General features: G+C 46.4%; 1 protein-coding gene across 27 annotated transcripts in view; it reads left to right on the forward strand.

Moving 5' to 3' along the window:
- Positions 1-19,260, forward strand: part of PIP5K1B (phosphatidylinositol-4-phosphate 5-kinase type 1 beta) — a 315,659-nt gene that overhangs the window by 271,195 nt on the left and 25,204 nt on the right. For 24 of the 27 annotated variants that reach the window (XM_049633433.1, XM_049633313.1, XM_049633276.1 and 21 more), the window contains one exon: positions 2,045-6,911. In XM_049633433.1, coding sequence (XP_049489390.1) covers positions 2,045-2,312 — 268 coding nt within the window. In that variant the 3' untranslated portion in view covers positions 2,313-6,911. Of the gene's footprint in view, positions 1-2,044; positions 6,912-17,981; positions 18,100-19,260 lie in introns of those variants that run through there. The other 3 variants (XM_049633266.1, XM_049633286.1, XM_049633341.1) reach the window with 1 other exon arrangement.

Raw genomic sequence — 19,260 nt, forward strand, 5'->3', positions numbered from 1 at the left:
ACACCAGCCAGGTCCAGCCTCCAGAGCCACACTGCCAGCCCTTCTAGGCACTCTCGACCCGGCTGCAGGGCAGAGCCCACGCTGAACCTCGAAGGCATAGACGGGGCCTTCGGCAGTGACCACCGTCTGCCTCCTCGTTTGTTGCCACATCCCAAACTAGATCATTCTGGTCCCCCGCCATTCACAGAAGCACACGACACCATTTCTGGGCTGCACGTCGAGTCTTACCATGCTTCTAAGCCAGTATTTCCTTTTTTTTTTCCCTCCTTTTGTTTTTAGATTTCAGTATATATCACAACTTAATAACATTAATTTTGAATGCCTGTGACACATCTCTGCAAAGTACTTTTATGAAAAATTTACATAGGAAATAGTACGTGTGCAACTCGTCAAAGTTTTATCATGCCAAATACATTGGCAACTTATTCTCCTACTTCCTGTTCTTTCCATGTGTGATTACAAACTGTTCTCCCCTAGAATTCGTTTGCTTTTATAACATACAATTAATAAAAAGGTATATGTCAGGGCACCTGGGTGGCTCAGTCAGTTGAGCGTCTGACTCTTGATTTAGGCTCAGGACATGATCTCACGCTTCACGAGATCGAGCCCCAAGTGAGGGTTTGTGCTGACAGCATGGAGCCTGCTTGGGATTCTCTCTCTCCTTCTCTCTTTGTCCCTCCCCTGCTCACATGCACGCTCTGTCTCTCTTTCTCTCTAAATAAAGAAGTAAGCATTTTTCAGTGTGTATCTTTAAGACCTCTAATATGATTTGATCCATACACACAGTGAAATGACCACTGTGGTCCAGCCAGCTAACATACCCATCTCACGTTGTTATTTTGTTTGTTGGTTGCTTTGAGACCGAGAGCTTGGTTCTCCTTGCCCACGTGTTAGCTTGTCTGTTTCCTTCCCCCCCGATAGGGACTCTTGAAGGTAGGGACTGTGTTGTGCGTCTCTTTGTTTTTTATTGGTTGGTTTGGATTGGCTGCGGGGGAGGGGGTTGTTTTCTATGAGGTCTCCTCTCTTAGTACCTTTCAGATATACAATGCAGTGTTGTTGACTAGAGTCACCGTACGTGATATCCTCCCTCAGGACTTCTTTCTCCTAGAGCTGGAAGATTGTGCCACCGTGTGCGTGTGTCGTGTGCGTGTCTGTGTGTCTGTCACGGGAGCACCTGAAATCCACTCTCAGCAAATGGCCAATATATAATACAGTTGTATAAGCTGTGGTCAGCTTGTTACATCTACACCTCTAGACTTCCTCATCCCACAGAACTGCGACTTTGCCGTCTTTGGCCAGCACGTCCCATCCCCTTGCTCTTGGCAGCCCCCGATGTACTCTGTGTTTCTACACAGCTGACTTTTTGAGACTCCACATAGAAATGAGATCATGCCGTTGTTTTGTTTCATTGTCTGTAAGGCAGTATTTCTTGAGGTGTAATCACCTGCTTCAGAAACAGGTTGTTTAAAACATCACTCCCTGGGCCTGTGGGTGATCCTAATGTATATTAAAGTTTGAGGACCGCTATTTAAGTGGGTAAATTGACTTTGCTTTTAAATCACTTAGGTTTGGGGTGCCTGGGTGGCTCGGTTGGTTGAGTGTCCGACTTCGGCTCAGGTCGTGAGATCACAGTTCATGAGTTCAAGCCCCGCATCGGGCTCTCTGCTGACAGCTCAGAGCCTGGATCCTGCTTCGGATTCTATCTCCCTCTCTCGGTCCCTCCCTACTCGTGCTCTCTCTCTCTCTTTCAAAAATAAGCAAAAATTTTTAAAAATACAGCACTTAGGGGTGTCTGGGTGGCTCAGTCAGTTGGGCATCCGACTTCAGCTCAGGTCATGATCTCACAGTCCGTGAGTTCAAACCCCGCGTTGGGCTCTCTGCTGACAGCTCAGAGCCTGGAGCCTGCTTCACATTCTGTGTCTCCCTCTCTCTCTGCCCCTCCCCTGCTCATGCTCTGTCTCTCTCTGTCTCAAGAATAAATAAAAACATTAAAAAAATGTTTGTTTTAAAAATAAAGCACTTAGTTTTGTTCCTTATATTTTAGGAAGGGTCTTGGGACGAGGAGTCACTGCCTGAGATTAAAGCCCAGTCATGATTTGAAAATGAAAATAAGGGGCGCCTGGGTGGCTGAGTCGGTTGAACGTCTGACTTCGGCTCGGGTCATGATCTCGCAGTTCGTGAGTTCGAGCCCCACGTCGGGCTCTGTGCTGACAGCTCAGAGCCTGGAGCCTGCTTCGGATTCTGTGTCCCCCTCTCTCTCTGCCCCACCCCTGCTTGGGCTCTGTCTCTCTCTGTCTTTCAGAAACAAATAAACATTAAAAAAAAAAAAGAAAGAAAGGAAAGGAAAGGAAAATAAGTCCAAGTTGTTCCTTTTAGAGATGCCAATGCTGAACACCTCCCAAATCTTCCCAGCCAGGTACTGCCCTTTCTCTGCCCACTGGAGCACTTTCGATTCCTCTGCCCCTAAACTGCTTATGTTTCTAATGACTCAGGACGGGCTGTTGCCCTATCCAGCAGACACGGGTAGTTTATGCGACATTTCCCAGTCATTCAAATCAGAGCTTATAATTAGTCTGGCACTGGCCTAGCCACACACGAGAAAACTTGTCATTCCAAACATCTCTGAAGCCAGCAGCCACACTGAAAATCAATTCTGCGTGTGGTTTTCCAATAGCCCTGAACGGTTCTGGTTACAATACACGTCTTTGAAAGTAAAGCTGCCTTATCATCTGTTCTCATATTATTTTTTCCAGCAGCTTCTGCAGACTTGATAGTAATTTGGATGCTGACCAAATGAGGCCACGTTTCTGCTGAGGGTAGTCATTTCAGCCCTCTGCATTTTTAGCCCATTGGTATACAGAAGGCCTGAGTAAACTCTAAAATCTAAGGCGCAAATATTACCTAAAGATTTCTGGTAAATAATAAAGGCTCAACAAATGCTTGGTGGATTTTACTGAGGGTAGGGCCTTTCTTTTTAAAGCTAGAAAACGTAATGTCCAGTAGAGAAGAGGAATAGTACTTTTCTCAGATCCCCCAAAATACTAACTTCCTGAAGGTTAAGGTTACTGGTGTTAAGGGGGAAGGGAAGGGAGAGTGAGTTTTAGTGAGCCAGCCTATTTGCCAAGGCAAGGTTTTCCTAGAAACATTTATACCCCTGTATGGGGTCTCTAGGAATGCTACAACCAATTGCCACACGCTCGGGTGGCTTCCACGGCAATGTATTGTCTCAAGGTTCTGGAGACCGGACGCCCGACACGTTGGTAGTGTTGTTTCCTTCCAGAGCCTCTGCAGGAGAATCTGCTCCATCTTGTCCCCTGGTGGTCTGCAGGCTTTGGCATTCCTTGGCTTACAGAAGCATCACCCCGGTCTGTTCTTCGGGCTCACAGGGTGGTCTCCCCGTGTGCCTGCGCAGACATCAGTTAGACTGCATTAGACCCCACCCTACTCTAGTGTGAACTCGTCTTCGTTATATCCGCCATGACCCTGTTTTCAAATAAAGTCACATTTTGAGGTCCAGGAGGCCAGGACTTCAACATAGGAATTTTAAGGGACACAGTTCAACCCGTAACACCATCTCTCTGAATGAAGCTTTGCTTTTCTGGACTATTTTTTCCAATCCTTGTAGCAAGTAAGTGTAAAGAGCAGAATATCTGGCTGCCTGACATCATCTGTAGTAGGAGTTAGTTACATCACTGAGGTGCAGTATATTGCGCTGATGTTGGGAATGAATGTCTTCCTGTTCAGTTTCTCTGAAACTGACAGCAAAAGGCACCTCCAGCACCTTAGACAGCAAAAGGCACCTCCATTTCAGCATCCTGATTTCAGACTTTCTGATATGCTACTCTGATCTCAAGCTTTGGTTTCTGGGGAAGTTGAGAGATGGCCAACTAGGCTTAGAATCCAAGCTTTCCAAAGCTGGAAGGACCTCATCAAGTTCAAAGCCCTGATGTTTACAGAGGAGGAAACGGGAGCCCCGGTATATTAAGTGGGTCTCCTCACTCCTTAGCTCCTGTGTGTCCTCACAGCACACACAACTTGTGAGTACCAAGAACTCAGCTACCCTGCCTCTTGTTCTGGGTCATTCTTCCACGTCCCATATTGCTTCTCCCAGCTATGGCGGCCATGGGCCCCCTGGGATACAAAAGGTCTCAAATTCCTGGTGCCTTTGTGGTGCTTTGCTGAAGCTAGAGCACAATCACCTCTTTTCAGTGCCTGCCACTTACCTGGGGGTGTTTTCATGGACTGCTCATATTAGAATTTGTTTTATCCCCCTAAGCTTTACCTCTGGGACCTACTTAAATAGATTATCTCTCAACTCCATGCATAAGCACTCTGGGAAGGAAATTAATTCTGATACTAACGTCTGCCAGATTGAACAGAAAACATGTTTTTCCAAGAGAACAGAAATGATTCATTGTAAAGCCCAGGAGAAATTTCTTTGATTGTCAAGGTTTTTAATTTTTGGTTTTTGGTTTTTTTATATTTTATAATGATGATATATGTACTTACTTGCTTTTTTTTTTTTTTTTTTAGCAATCATTATATATTTTTCCTATTTTTTTCAAAGACTTAAGTCATTGACCCAGCCATGTATAAACTATTTACTGACTTATGTTTTGCTTTTAGCACAGTCCCTGGAACAAAGTAGGCACTCAGTCTACTTTTGGAGGAACGACTTAGTTTCAGAGTAGAAAAGCAGATACAGTTTTCATGCTGACGGTTCATTATTGGAATATAATTTGTATATGGTAAAATGCACAAGCCTCAAGTGTGTCGTTCCATAAATTTTGACAGATGTATACACACAGGTGACCATCACCAGATCAAGATAAAGAACATTCCCTTCACACTAGAAAGTTCCCTCCTGCCCCTTCCCAGTCAGGACGCCCACGGTCATGGAGACATTCTCCTTTGATTTCACGCAGAAGCTGAATATCTTAGAAGCACAGCAAACACCTATTTCTCTGCAGTAGTTGGCTATTTGGAGGCAATATGTGTAGGGCGTGGCTCCAGTCATCAGGCCTGGGTGGAATCCAGGGGCCACCATTTATTAATGGTGGTTTAATAATTCCATCATTATTAATGGAATAATAATGTGGTTCAAGGACTTCGTCTGAATACTCACGTTACAAATAGGAGGAGACCCAACCCAACAGGGTTATCTTGACCAATTAAATGAAATAATGCATTAAATGAAATAATCACAGCATCTACATCGATGTCCGTGACCAAGGCCAGCTTAAAGGCGTATGGGAAGAAAAATAAATTTCCTAGAAATACATGGTGGGAGAGGTCCCTGAACTTGAAGGAGGGTTCCTTTCTGGAAGAGGTTTCTTCCTCTAACCCCTCCCCACCCCATGCTCCTCATTCTTGCGTGTGTTTCTCAGCTGCTGGGGGCGGGGTGGTTGGGGAGGGGCGCTCAGCTGCCCCCAGCACTTAGAACCGGGAGCAGCGGCACAGATTTCTGTTCCCCGAACTCCGGGACCTGGCGGCCCCTCGTTCGCTTGTCTCTTCACCTGCCGGGTCAAAGTGCCGCCCTGGGTGCTGCGTCTGCCGCGGGCTTGGCGCCTCGGGCGCTCACCTCTGTGAGGAGACAGGCAGGTTCACCCAGAGCAGGAGCCCCACAGGGCAGACCTCAGTGGATTCCCCAGACAGTGACCGCTCCGACCGCCCCCCCCCCCCATGCCCTGGGTACACGCCGCCTCCGCGTCTAAAAGCAGAAGTGGGAGAGCACCGCGGCGCGTGGCTGGCCCGCAGAAAAGGCAGAGAGGGAGCAGCAGATCTCTCTGGAAGCCCCCTGCGTGGTTTGGGATCTGGGTGGCTGAAGCATTTGAGATGCCCTGACCGTGGCCGAGGGCTCCCCACGTGTCAGGGGGCCACCCCGGGGAGTCTCGCAGACCCGTCTGCACGCTCAGCCCAGGAGCTCACCCTGGAGGAGGCGCGCCGCCCTGGCACCTGCAGGCTGACTCTACCCGGGCTGCAAGCGGGGCCCATGGTTCAGCGTTCCCCACCCCATGGCTGCCTCAGCCCCCCACCCCCCAACCATAGCGCCGAGAGGGGAGCTTTTCTGAGAGGGGCGGGGCGTTGGCTTGATCATCCGATCGCATCAGAAGTGCGTGCCCCTACGCGGCATCCCTCCCTAGGCCCGAACAAGTATTTGCAGCCTATAAGTGAGACTTGGCTGCCCTTGTGGGTTTTCTCTACAGGGAGATCTTTCCTGTCCGCTTTTCTTATCAGTTAACGTTCTGGCGGCTAAACTCAAAAGAGCAGAAACGGATTCTTTGCAAAATGTTAGAATAAATCTGTGCAGGCAGGTCGCGTCCAAGCCCCACCCCCACCACGGACCAGGTGCAGTTTGAGAGGTGAAACTCAAGGTGCTGCTGCTTTGCATTTGGACGGAAGAGCATGACCCTCTGACCTGGTCCCCTGGATGACCCCATGGGGGGGCGGGGCCTGTCACTCCCGATATACACGAGGAAGCCCGGGCTCAGTGTCAGGACCTGCCCAGACCAATAACTAACGATCCCAGGAGCAGGGCTAGTAGTCCATTCTCTCTCTCTGGGTTTAATCCCCATGGCAGGGAGTCCATTTCTAAAGGGCAAAAACACCCCCCAAGGTAAAGCAGCCTAAAACATGGTGAATCTAAGCAAAACTAAAAAGATGACTCCATTTTTTCTAATATAATTTATTGTCAAATTCATTTCCAGTGCTCATCCCAACAAGTGGTCTCCTCCCTGCCCATCAACGCCTTTCCCCTCTCCTCAACACCCCCCCACCCCCGCCCCCGCTCATCTACCCTTGGTTTGTTCTCAGTCCTTGAAAGTCTCTTATGGTTTGCCTCCCTCCCTCTCTGTAACTTTTTTTCCCCTCCCCCTCCCCCATGGTCTTCTGTTACACTTCTCAAGATCCACATATGAGTGAAAACATATGGTATCTTTCTCTGACTTATTTCACTTAGTATAATACCCTCCAGTTCCATCCACATTATTGCAAATACTAGGATTTCATTCTTTCTCATTGCTAAGTAGTATTCCATTGTATATATAAACATCTTCTTTGTCCATTCATCAGTTGATGGATATTTAGGCTCTTTCCATAATTTGGCTATTGTTGAAAGTGCTGCTAGAAACATTGGGGAACAAGTGCCCCTATGCATCAGCACTCCAGTATCTCTTGGGTAAATTCCTAGCAGTGTTCTTGCTGGGTAGCAGGGTAGATCTATTTTTAATTTTTTGAGGAACCTCCACACTGTTTTCCAGAGAAGCTGCACCAGTTTGCATTCCTACCAACAGTGCAAGAGGGTTCCCGTTTCTCCACATCCTCTCCAGCATCTACAGTCTCCTGGTGTGTTCTTTTTTGCCACTCTGACTGGCGTGAGGTGATATCTCAGTGTGGTTTTCATTTCTATTTCCCTGATGAGGAGTGACGGTGAGCATCTTTTCATGTGTCTGTTGGCCATCTGGATGTCTTCTTTGGAAAATTGTCTATTCATGTCTTCTGCCCATTTCTTCACTGGATTACTTGTTTTTCAGGTGTGGAGTTTGGTGAGGTCTTTATAGATTTTGGATACTAGCCCCTTGTCCGATAAGTCATTTGCAAATATCTTTTCCCATTCCATCAGTTGCCTTTTAGTTTTGTTGATTGTTTCCTTTGCGGTGCAGAAACTTTTTATCTTGATGAGATCCCAATAGTTCATTTTTGCTTTTAATTCCCTTGCCTTTGGAGACGTGTCAAGTAAGAAATTGCTGCAGCTGAGGTCAGAGAGGTTTTTTTCCTGCTTTCTCCTCTAGGGTTTTGATGCTTTCCTGTCTTACTTTCAGGTCCTTCATCTATTTTGAGTTTATTTTTGTGTATGGTGTAAGAAAGTGGTCTATTTTCATTCTGCATGTTGCTGTCCAGTTCTCCCAGCACCATTTGTTACAGAGACTTTTTTCCATTGGATACTCTTTCCTGCTTTGTCAAAGATAACTCCATTTAACCTTGTGGTTGCAAATATTTTTCTTTACACAGCCCAGCAAGCGTGGTTTTGAATCCAGAGTGGGGAAACAGAACAGTGACTCCCTGTTGGCCAGGCATGAACAATATTTCCATAGCCCTGATAATATAAATCTGCATGTCAGTTTTCTAATTTTAGAATCAATCCATGGACAAAGCAGGAAAACTGTGGTTATAGCTACAAGATAGAATATAAACGTTAACAGATATGACAAAGTAGAGAGGAAAAACTTTTTAAGTGTGTCTGATACAAAGCGAGAGAGGAGGGCAGGAACAAAGATGAAATAATATGAGAAGTTAAAGATACATGGCATATGCTTAATGGAATTTTAAAAGGTTATTAAGTGTATCATTCATAGTTACATACTAAATATAAATAGCAGCTATTGGGAGGAAGTGCCGTGTAGGAAAGGTGTATGTCCTTCCTGTTGAGGGTTGAGAACCACCAGAAATGCTAAAAAGAGAAATCACTGGGGACGGTTATTTCTGCCATGTTAAGTGGAAAAAGTGGCTAAATATGGGGAAAAAAAAAAAAAGACAATACCATTGTCCAGCTACTTTTATTTCCTGCCCCTCTCTTCAGTGCTGAGATGTTTCCAAAAGAAAATGGCTTAAATAAAACCACGAGAGAAAGAACACTAAAATCTCCACCTAAGTGGCACCTAAGTGGCTCAGTCAGTTAAGCTTCCGACTTTTGATTTTGGCCCAGGTCATGATCTCGCAGTTGACAAGCCCCGCGTGGGGCTCTGTGCTGACAGCTCGGAGCCTGGAGTCTGCTTCCGATTCTGTCTCCTTCTCTCTGTGCCCTTCCCCCGCTCATGCTCTGTCTCTGTGAAAAATAAATAAACATTAAAAATAAATAAAAAGTAAACGTTTTTAAAAAGTGAAATCACTCAAGGAGCTGCCCCCCACCAAGGAAGGGGGTAGGTTGGGAGTCAGGACAGGAAAGTATTTTCATCTTATGTCATTTATATCATGTGATATATTTTTTGTTACTTTGATAAAAGAAGATGAGAAGATAAAGGCACTGAGAGGTTAACTTTATTTTATTTTTTTAGTTTATTTGGAGAGAGCATGAGCAGGGGAGGGGCAGAGAGAGAGGGAGACAGAGAATCCCAAGCAGGCTCCTGGCTGTCAGCGTGGAGCCCAGTGCAGGGCTCGATCCCGCGAACCATGATATCATGACATGAGCTGAAATCAGACACTTAACTGAGCCAGCCAGGCGCTCCTGAGAGGTCAACGTTTAAAGAAAAAAAACTGTGGATCATACCATGTGCCCCCTGAACAAATGCCCCCTTGAGAATTAGCCATAAAACACTCATTAGGTCTGCAAACAGAAATCAGAGTGTTCCAGGCTATAAAATCATCGATGACTGTTTTCAGCAGGGCAGGCTGGCTGGTGCTCTCCAATGAAGCCAAAGTAATGTTGCTCGTAACATTGTGTGACATCAGAGAACCATTAATGTCTGTCTCTCCGACCCCCCCCCCGCCCGCCGTCCCTGCAGGGGGTGAAATGCCCCCTCCCAAACAGCTTCCCTATGACAAGTTTCTACCGTGTGCAGAGAGCTGAGCCCTGAGCAGCTGCAGAGTATTGGCAGTTCCTTTGGTTTTACAAGGGAAGAACAGAACTGGGGAGATTAACAGTTTCCTGGATGCCTTGTTGCAAATTAGTCTCAATTAGCCCTCAGTCTGAACTGAGGGAATTGTGGCAAAAGTTGATGGTGCAGAACCCAGGCAGGCAGCCAGACTCTTCAACCCAGCCAAGTAACATCGCTTCTAGAAATGGATCTTCCGGAGCTGGAGGCTAAGGATGGCAGGTCCTCTCCCACAACCACTGGGCTTTCAAAGGGCATTGCTCCCAAGAGAGATGCTCTCACTTACAGTGACCCCTAAAAAGGACTTTGGAAATCTGTCAAATTAGAAATTGATTCCAATTTCTAATGCCCAGGAAATCTACAGTGCAGTAAGAAAACAGGGCTAAGGAGCAAGAATGTCCCCTAATGTCCGAATGGTAGAGAAACAAACATGAAATTGACCAGTGGCTCAGGCATTTAAGGGAAAATTCTCTTTAGAACCAATCTTACCTTTACTCCTCAAGGCATCTCCAAGGACAGAAGAAATGGCTGCAGGCAGTGGATCCAGGTGGCTCGGTTGGATGGTTTATTCTTGTATTATCTCCCTATTTAAAAAAAAAAATTTTTTTAATGTTTATTTATTTTTGAGAGAGAGAGAAACAGAGTGTGAGCAGGGGAGGGACAGAAAGAAAGGGAGACCCAGAATCCCAAGCAGGCTCCAGGCTCCGAGCTGTCAGCACAGAGCCCAACATGGGACTCGAACCCGCAAACTGTGAGATCATGACCTGAGCCAAAGCCAGACGCTTACCCTACTGAGCCACCCAGGCTCCCCTCCCTATTTTAATAATTACATTAATTTTTTGAAGTAGCAATGGACGTTGGCATGCACATTCAAAGATACAGTGGAAAGGTTCTGTGGCACAAATAACTTTGTATTCTATGTGAAGCGCTTCTTGATTAGCAAAGATACAGCTTTATCTCCAATGGTGTCTCTGACCTTTATTAATCTCTTGGCTAAAAACATAACAGAATGTTAAAATGAATTGTTTTTATTATCAGCTTCAACTGAAGCCCAAAACAAACGTGCAGGACTTGAAAAGCAAGTGGCCAAAAACCAGTTGTGCAACTGGTAGCTGACTACCCGTCTCCCACCTTTAAAAAGGGTTAGACAGGGGCGCCTGGGTGGCGCAGTCGGTTAAGCGTCCGACTTCAGCCAGGTCACGATCTCGCCGTCCGTGAGTTCGAGCCCTGCGTCAGGCTCTGGGCTGATGGCTCGGAGCCTGGAGCCTGTTTCCGATTCTGTGTCTCCCTCTCTCTCTGCCCCTTCCCTGCTCATGCTCTGTCTCTCTCTGTCTCAAAAATAAATAAAAACATTTAAAAAAAAAAAAAAGGGTTAGACATGGGGCGCCTGGGTGGCTCAGTCTGTTAAGCGTCGGACTCTCGACTTCAGCTCAGGTCTTGATCTCGTGGTCTGTGACATCAAGCCCTACGTCCGACTCTGTGCTGACAGTACGGAGACTGCTTGGGATTCTTTCTCTCCCCTTCTCTCTGCCCCTCCCCATTTGCACGCTCGCTCTCTCTCTCTCTCTGTCTCAGAAATAAACATTAAAAGTGTTTTTGAAAAAAATGAGAGAGGGGCGCCCGGGTAGCTCAGTCAGTTAGGCATCCGACTTCGGCTCGGGTCATGATCTCGCCGTCTGTGAGGTCAAGCCCCGCGTCGGGCTCTGTGATGACAGCTCAGAGCCTGGAGCCTGTTTCAGATTCTGTGTCTCCCTCTCTCTCTCTGACCCTCCCCCATTCATGCTCTGTCTCTCTCTGTCTCAAAAATAAATAGATGTTTAAAAAAAATTAAAAAAAGAAAAAAATAAAAGAGGTTAGAGAAGCCAAGAAATGAGTGGGGCAGTTAGCCTGTGATCATTAGAGAGAGCTGTCAGGGAGTGGGGTACCTGTCCCGGCCCAGGAATAGGTACTTCAGTGGGATACTACAGAGGGCAGGATAGTGTCCCATGGAGTAGAGGGGACATACACGTGTCCCCTAGTGTCCAACTCATGCCTGAGAGCCTTAAAACTCCACTGGAAGAGCAGGGAGAGTTTGCTGTGTACAGATGGTCTACGCCCCTCCCTCCCTTGTATCTCTTTTCTGTGCTTGAAGTATTTGCCTTCCTCAATACTATGTAAATTCCATGAGGCAGAGACGTTGATTTTCATCTCTGCTCCCTCCTGGCCCCTAGACCACAGCGTGCATAAAAGGGTGTTTGTGTGGTACATGCAGGAGGCTAATCCCTCCAACAACCTTGCATGTTTGATATTGTTCTCATTTTATATGTGGGAAACTGGAGCTTCTAGTTCCAGAGTTCCAGAGAGGTTAAAAAAGTTACCCAGTATCACCCACAACCACGCACATGAGCCAGAATTCAAAACTGTCTCGTTCCAAAGTTCCCAGTCTGCCTGTGCTGCGTTAGCAGCTCAGGTATCTGTTTTCCTAAAATGCATTCTCCCCTTTTCTCAGGCGGTAGTTAGTACCTGACGTAATAGTTTTAGGGAGGTAACATGTCAGTTCTGTGCTTGGATCTCACTCAGTATGTACTGAATAAGGAGGATAGCAAATATAAAGATTAGTGGATTGGTCATGTAGCTCAGTGCCAAGATGTATTAATGTCAGATTATTTTGAGTGCATTTAATGGGACTTAAGTGTATCAATGCCTGATGATTGACATAGGGCTGTATGTATTTTACAGAGTTCTTATGTCATTTTTTAAATTGAAATGTTGGAAGCTTAAATAACTTGTTAATTATGTGCATTTACCATAAAATTTCCCATCTTCATCATTTAATTTTTTTAATGTTTATTTATTTTTGAGAGACACACACACACACACACACACACAGAGTGCAAATGGGGGGAGGAGCAGAGAGAGAGGGAGACACAGAATCCAAGGCAGACTCCAGGCTCCGAGCTGTCAGCACAGAGCCCGACGTGGGGCTCAAACTCACCGGTTGTGAGATCATGACCTCACCATGTGAGATCATGACCGAAGTCAGACGCTCAGCCTCCTGAACCACCCAGGCACCCGTCCAGAACTCTTTTCATCTTGCAGAACTAAATGTCCCCATGAAGTGACTCCCCATTCCCCCAGCCCCTGGCAACCACCGTTCATTTATCTTTCTACCTCTGTGAGTTGAATTACTCCAGATGCCTCATGTAAGTAGATTGATACAGTGTCTGTATTCTAATGCCTGGCTCATTTCACTTGGTTCCATGTTCTACAGATTCACCCATTAACATGTCAGAATTCACTTCCTTTTCAAGGCTGAATAATTCTGCCTCGTGCGTATGTATCACATTTTGTTTATCTGTTTCCTCCATCGGTGGACATTTGATTTGCTTCTGCCTGTTGGCCCCTGTGAACAAGGGTGTATTTGTTCACTAGGGCTGCCTTAACAACGCAGCATTGACTAGGTAGCTTAAACACCAGAAATGTATTTTCTCATACCTCTGGGGACAAGAAGTCCAAGATCAAGATGGCAGCAAGTTTGGTTTCTTCTGAGGTCCCTCGCGTGTCTTCACACGGTCTTTTATACGCCTTTTGTGCACATACACATCTCTTAAGGGCACCAGTCATATTGGATTAGAGCCTTTCCCAATGATCTCATTACCCTTAATTACCTCTTTAAAGACTTTATAGACACATTGTAAAGTACTGGAGGTCAGGATATGAAGGGGGGTGGGGTGGGGGTGTGGGTGGAGGGCGGTCAGGGGAGACACAATGTTTAGCCTGTAACACGGGGTGAACAAATATAGGAGACTCCCGTTTTCAGTTTTTTGGGGGTTGTATACCCAGAAATGGGATTGATGGATCATATGGTAATTGTGTTTTTCACTTTTTATTTTTAATGTTTATTTTTGAGAGAAAGAGAGACAGAGTGTGAGTGGGGGAGGGGCAGAGAGCAAGGGAGACAGAATCCGGACCAGGCTCCAGGCTCCCAGCTGTCAGCACAGACCCCGACACGGGGCTCGAACTCACGAACTGTGCGATCATGACCTGAGCTGAAGTTGGTTGCTCAACCGACTGAGCCACCCAAGCGCCCCCAGCTCTTTCTTTTTTTTTTTTAATGTTTATTCATTTATTTTGAGAGAGAACATGCTTGGGCCAGTGGGGGAGGGCAGAGAGAAAGGGAAAGAGAATCCCAAGCAGGCTATGCACCGTCAGCGCACAACCCAATGCAGGGCTCGATCTCATGAACCGTGAGGTCATGACCTGAGCTGAAATCAAGTCTGGCACTGAATCGACTGAGTCACCCGGGCACCGCAAGCATCCGACTCTTGATTCCGGCTCAGATCCTTATCTCACAGCTTGTGAGAACGAGCCCCAAGTCCGCTGTCTGCTGACAGCATGGAGCCTGCTTGGGATTCTCCCTCCCCCTCTTTCTCCGCCCCTCCCCCACCTGTAGACCCTCACACATGGGTGTCACCAAGCATGCTCTCTCAAAATAGATAAAAATAAACTTAAAGAAAACTCCCACCCAATAGTGGTCATTCCCTGTTCTCCCCCCACCTCACCCCCACCCCACCCCCACCCCCGGCAACCACTCATCTGCCTTCTGTCTCTTCTAGATTCGCCTGTTCTCTACAGTTCACGTAAGTGAAATCATACAATACGTGGTCCTTTAGGACCAGTTTCTTCCGTTTAGCATAAGGTTCTCAACATTCCCCCATGTTGTCGCACACATCCGTCGTTTGTTATCCTACTGCTGAATGACATTCCATTGTAGGACTTATTTACCCATTCATCGACTGGTGGACATTTGGGTTATGAACACTTTGGGGCTATTCTGAAGCCTGCGTCCTGGGAGCATTCGTGTACAGGTTTCGGTGCGGACGCATGTTTTCATTTGTCTTGGCTGTTTGTCTGGGCGTGGGATTCCTGGGTCGGTTGGTTTTCAGGACCCCCCACCCTGTTTTCCAAAGCAGCTGCACCTTTCTACAACCTCGTCAGCAGTGGAGGAGGGTTCCCGTGTCCTCACATCCTCTCCGGCTCTTGTTAGCATCTTTTTTTATAGCCATCCTCGTGGGTGTGAAGGTGGTATCTTGGTTTAGTTTTTCTTTGCATTCCCCTAATGAGCGATGATGTTGAGCATCTTTTCATTGGCTTATTGGCCATTTGTATATCTTCTCTGGATAAGTGTCTATTCAGATCCTTTACTCATTTTTCAACTGGGAGATTTGCCTTTTTATTGTTTTAAGAGGTCCTTACATAACCTGGATTTAAGTCCCTATGAGCCTCATTTTCATCCCCCAAATATAATGATGCTCAGAATGTTCTGTTGGAATAGGAAAGAATCCTGATACATGTGAGAAACAGTACAAATAGAGTGGGTTTTTTTTTTTTTTGGTATCTGTTTGATTTTATCTAATTTGATCAGATAACAACAGAGGGAATCTGGTATTTCTTGTTTTCTATAATATAACAGTGTATTTTTGGTAAAATAATTGATACATGTACCTGTCAAATCCCACAGGATACCCTGTTTTTCTCAACCATGCTAGTAACTTACTCATAGTTACCAAAAATAGAAGATAAATGTTAGATTGAAAAATATTTAAGTTTACTTCCAGGGGAGTGACTGGATCACAAAAGGATGGGAGAAAAAGGAACACGACTTTTAGCTATATTTTATGCTACATGTATTGCCATTAAAAAATTTTTTTAATTTTAAGAAAAATCACTTCCAGGGGCACCTGGCTGGTTCAGTCCACAGAGCATGCAACTCTTGATCAAGAGTTCAAGCCCCACTTTAGGCACAGAGCCTACAGAGCTTTCCAGAGCCTCCACAGAGCCTCTGGAAGTGAAAAATCACTTCCAGAATCTTCTTGGTTATACTCTTAAATATCACAACTAAAAACTCAGACAAGAAGGGGAAAACTTAGCTTTGAACTTCACCAAATAAATTCTATGTTCATAAAATTCCCCAGAAGCCATTCGAGACTTTTTAATTACATAAAAATAAACTATGAACCCCAAAAATAGGGATAAAAATCAAAAGTCATACCACACTCACATGTTCTCTGACCACCTTGTTTTTTGGTTTGATGTTTAAGTAGATAATTCGTCTTTTGTGAGTGACAGTATAGCAGCTGAAAAGCAAACGTCATTTAAAACCCATCACTGCATCCTTACTTTTGGTGCAAAAAATAACTTGAGCAGTATTCACGGCTACACAGTGCTTCTCAAAGCAGCTTCCCTTGCAGGCTGACAGTTTACCAAACCAAGAAATCTCCAAAAGTTTACAGAATGGGGCGCCTGGGTGTCTCAGTCGGTTGACCGACCAACTTCAGCTCAGGTCAGGGTCTCACAGTTTGTGAGTTCGAGCCCCGCATTGGTCTCTGTGCTGACAGCTCGGAGCCTGGAGCCTGCTTCGGATGCTGTGTCTTCCTCTCTCTCTGCCCCTCCCCCACTCACACTCTGCCTCTCTCTCTCTCTCTCTCTCTCTCTCTCAGAAATAAACGTTAAAGGTTTATGAAGTCAACAGCTCCATGCAGAGAGGTCACACTCACCCTGCTCTTTCAAGTCCTTCGGGACAAACTGTGTGTCCCACACTGTGGGGTTTTTGAAAACAAAGAGGACTTTTTTTTTTCTACAATGTCCAGAATGTAAGAGAAAACCTGTCCAGGCAGAGTGCAGTGGCTTTTACCCCTTCATTTTCACGTTCCCCCGCATCACCAAATGAGAAGCCCACAGGAGACTCCCGTGCCCTTCTCACTACTTTCGTAGTATTTTTACAGTTATTGTTTCAGTATCTTTTATGATCAGAAAAAATGCAAATGAACCTGATTTATTAAGACTCATACAATTCTAGTGATCCTTTTTTTTTTTTCCAGTACTGAAAAGGTCAGGATTTCTAACTATGTGACATAGCTTCAACTGATGGGTAAACATGTACAGAAAGAAAATGATGTGTCATTCCCAGAGTAGGGATGGGCAGAGGATTAGAAGGTCCTGTCAGTCTCCTGTTGAGCTGGGAGGCTCCGACAAAAAATTCAGAGGATGGCTTCGGACTAGAGTTTTCAGAAGCAGTGAGCTAGGAGCGGGGCCCTGCAGGGTGGCAGGACCTGGTCACAGGGCAGGTGAGAGGGAGCAGTCTTCCACACTCCCGCTCTTGTCCCCTGGCAGGTGGGCTCCACCTGGCGATGGCCAGCCCCTTGCCACAGCTCACCGGGCCCCCATAGTCCTCTCCTCCACTGCTGTCGGCCACGCTGTGTTCTTGCAAAACCTTCCCGTGGAAAATTCCCAGTTTAAAGATCTAAGTTGTGCATTCCTGAGCTCCTAGCTCAATTCCCAGTGTTACTACTATCAAAGGGGGCTGATTACTTCAACAGGTGCCAGTGGCTCTCCCATCATGACAAAACAAGGTGGTTTTCCCTCGTACCTCACTCACGAGTATGCCTGTCTGGCCACCTTCCTTTGCGTCTCTTGTCCTTCCTGTTACCAAAGGCACACGTAGGCTGTTTTCACCAGCACATCACAGAGTGCTCGGTGCCTACGTCAGTCATCATTAGGCAGAGTGTAGGCCTTGGACAACAGCATGAGCCTCACCTTGGAGCTTATTAGAAATGCAAACTGATGGGCCTCCTGGGTGGCTCAGTCAGTTAAGTGTCCCACTCTTGGTTTCAGCTCAGGTCATGATCTTGCGGTTTGGGGAGTTCGAGCCCTGCATCAGGCTCTGCACCGACGGTGCTGTGGAGCCTGCTTGGGATTCTCTCTCTCCCCCTCCCCTGCACGCACGGTCTCTGTCTCAAATAAATAAACTTAATTTAAAAAATGCAAACTGATGGGCTCTGTGTCAGATCAACTTCATCAAATCTGGGGGTATAGGTCCTAGGAAACTGGGTTCTAACCAACCCTCCAGGGGATTCTGATGCCCACTTAAGTTTGAGAACCATGGTTACAACTGGACCTTCCCCACCTAAAAGGAAAAGAGAACAGCAGAGAGAAATCATTACTACGGATGGTGCACAAGGTTATCTTTATCAACTACCAGAGCATGAATACTCCAAGTGGAAAATGTAGGCAGTGGGAACCAATTTCTCAAAGTCAGAGCTGAGCCGTGTGCCTCTGGATTATAGCTCTCCACCCTCCCGAGGCTGGGGACCCACAAATCACTTCTCAGAAATTTAAAGTATCTTGGAGGAAAGTAGACAGAAAAATCTGCTGGCACCACCGAATTCCTTAAACTCAAGTGAGCCTATCTCCGGGCAGGACCTTATTTCCTTTGAACTCTCAAAATCATTTTTTTTTTTTTTTTATCCCGAAAGCCTTTCCCAAACTCTGTTTCTTTAGCCACAACTTTGCAAGTATCCGTGGATTTTGCTCCTGAGGCCACGTGCTCATCATTCTTCTTTGTTTTTCCAGTAAAGGGTTACCTTCCAGTTCAACATTTACCTTGGAAGAGGGGACCATCTACTTGACTTCGGAGTCCAATGCTCTGGAAATGCAGGATGATAATGCCTCTGTGCTTGATGTCTATTTAGTAAGTAATTTTCATTTCTTTCCCTTCCCTTCTGGTTGACAGACGGACCCAGGCCTCAGCCGACACAAGAACAGGCATGCTTGGGTTTTTTTTTTTTTTTAATTTTTTTTCAACGTTTTTTATTTATTTTTGGGACAGAGAGAGACAGAGCATGAACAGGGGAGGGGCAGAGAGAGAGGGAGACACAGAATCGGAAGCAGGCTCCAGGCTCCGAGCCATCAGCCCAGAGCCCGACGCGGGGCTCGAACTCACGGACCGCGAGATCGTGACCTGAGCTGAAGTCGGACGCTTAACCGACTGCGCCACCCAGGCGCCCCCAGGCATGCTTGGGTTTTAAACAAACAGTGGCACCCTGTCACTTCTGTAAATGGCGTGTCTTTCCACAGCCATGTTCTCCCACAGTTCGCCTAGAACATCACACAAAAGAGTAGGTAGGGTGAGACGCAAAATCGGCGTATGTAACCAGAGAACAAGTCCCCTGCTCATGAGGCAGGGTGTGGCTTCTCCATGTTATTCTCAACAAAGTCAGGCCTTCTTTACTCAAATGTGTATCCTCTTGTGTGTAAATCTTCTCGAATTCTGGATCACTGCCTTGGTAAATTGGTAGCTTAAGAGGCACAGAACAGGGTTGTGGGGGAAAGTCAGCACTCAAGAATCTTGGCTCTCTCCCTCAGTTGTCACCAACCAGCTGCGTGATCCGGACAGGAACCTCTCTGTGTGTCCTTATTTGCCAAAGGAGGGAAATAACGCCCGCCTCTCGAGGCTGCTTACGGGATGAGGAGTGATCCCGTGTGTGAACACCCTTTAGTGCCTGCCAAGTTGTCTGCAGTGGCTTAACTGAGTTATTAGATGAGGGCTGGAAAGATACATGATGGACTCAAGTGTAAAAGAGGAGAAGGGGCATTTACCCTACGAAGTACCTCCCACACGCATTCCCCACGTCCTTGTACACCTGCACAAAAATCCCATGAAACAGGCTAAGTGTTGATTTCAGGTTTTCCACGCATGTGTGTGCAAGCTCCATGTTGGGAACCAGCATAGGAACACCCCCACACCACCATTTCACACTTGTCCCTATGCCCCAGCCTAGCCCTGTGTTCCCCTCAAGTATACTCTGGAGGACATCAGTCACCGAGAATGCTACTCATTATCCCAGAGGCC

Source organism: Panthera uncia, chromosome D4 (genome assembly GCF_023721935.1).
Source record: "Panthera uncia isolate 11264 chromosome D4, Puncia_PCG_1.0, whole genome shotgun sequence".
Lineage (NCBI taxonomy): Eukaryota > Metazoa > Chordata > Mammalia > Carnivora > Felidae > Panthera > Panthera uncia.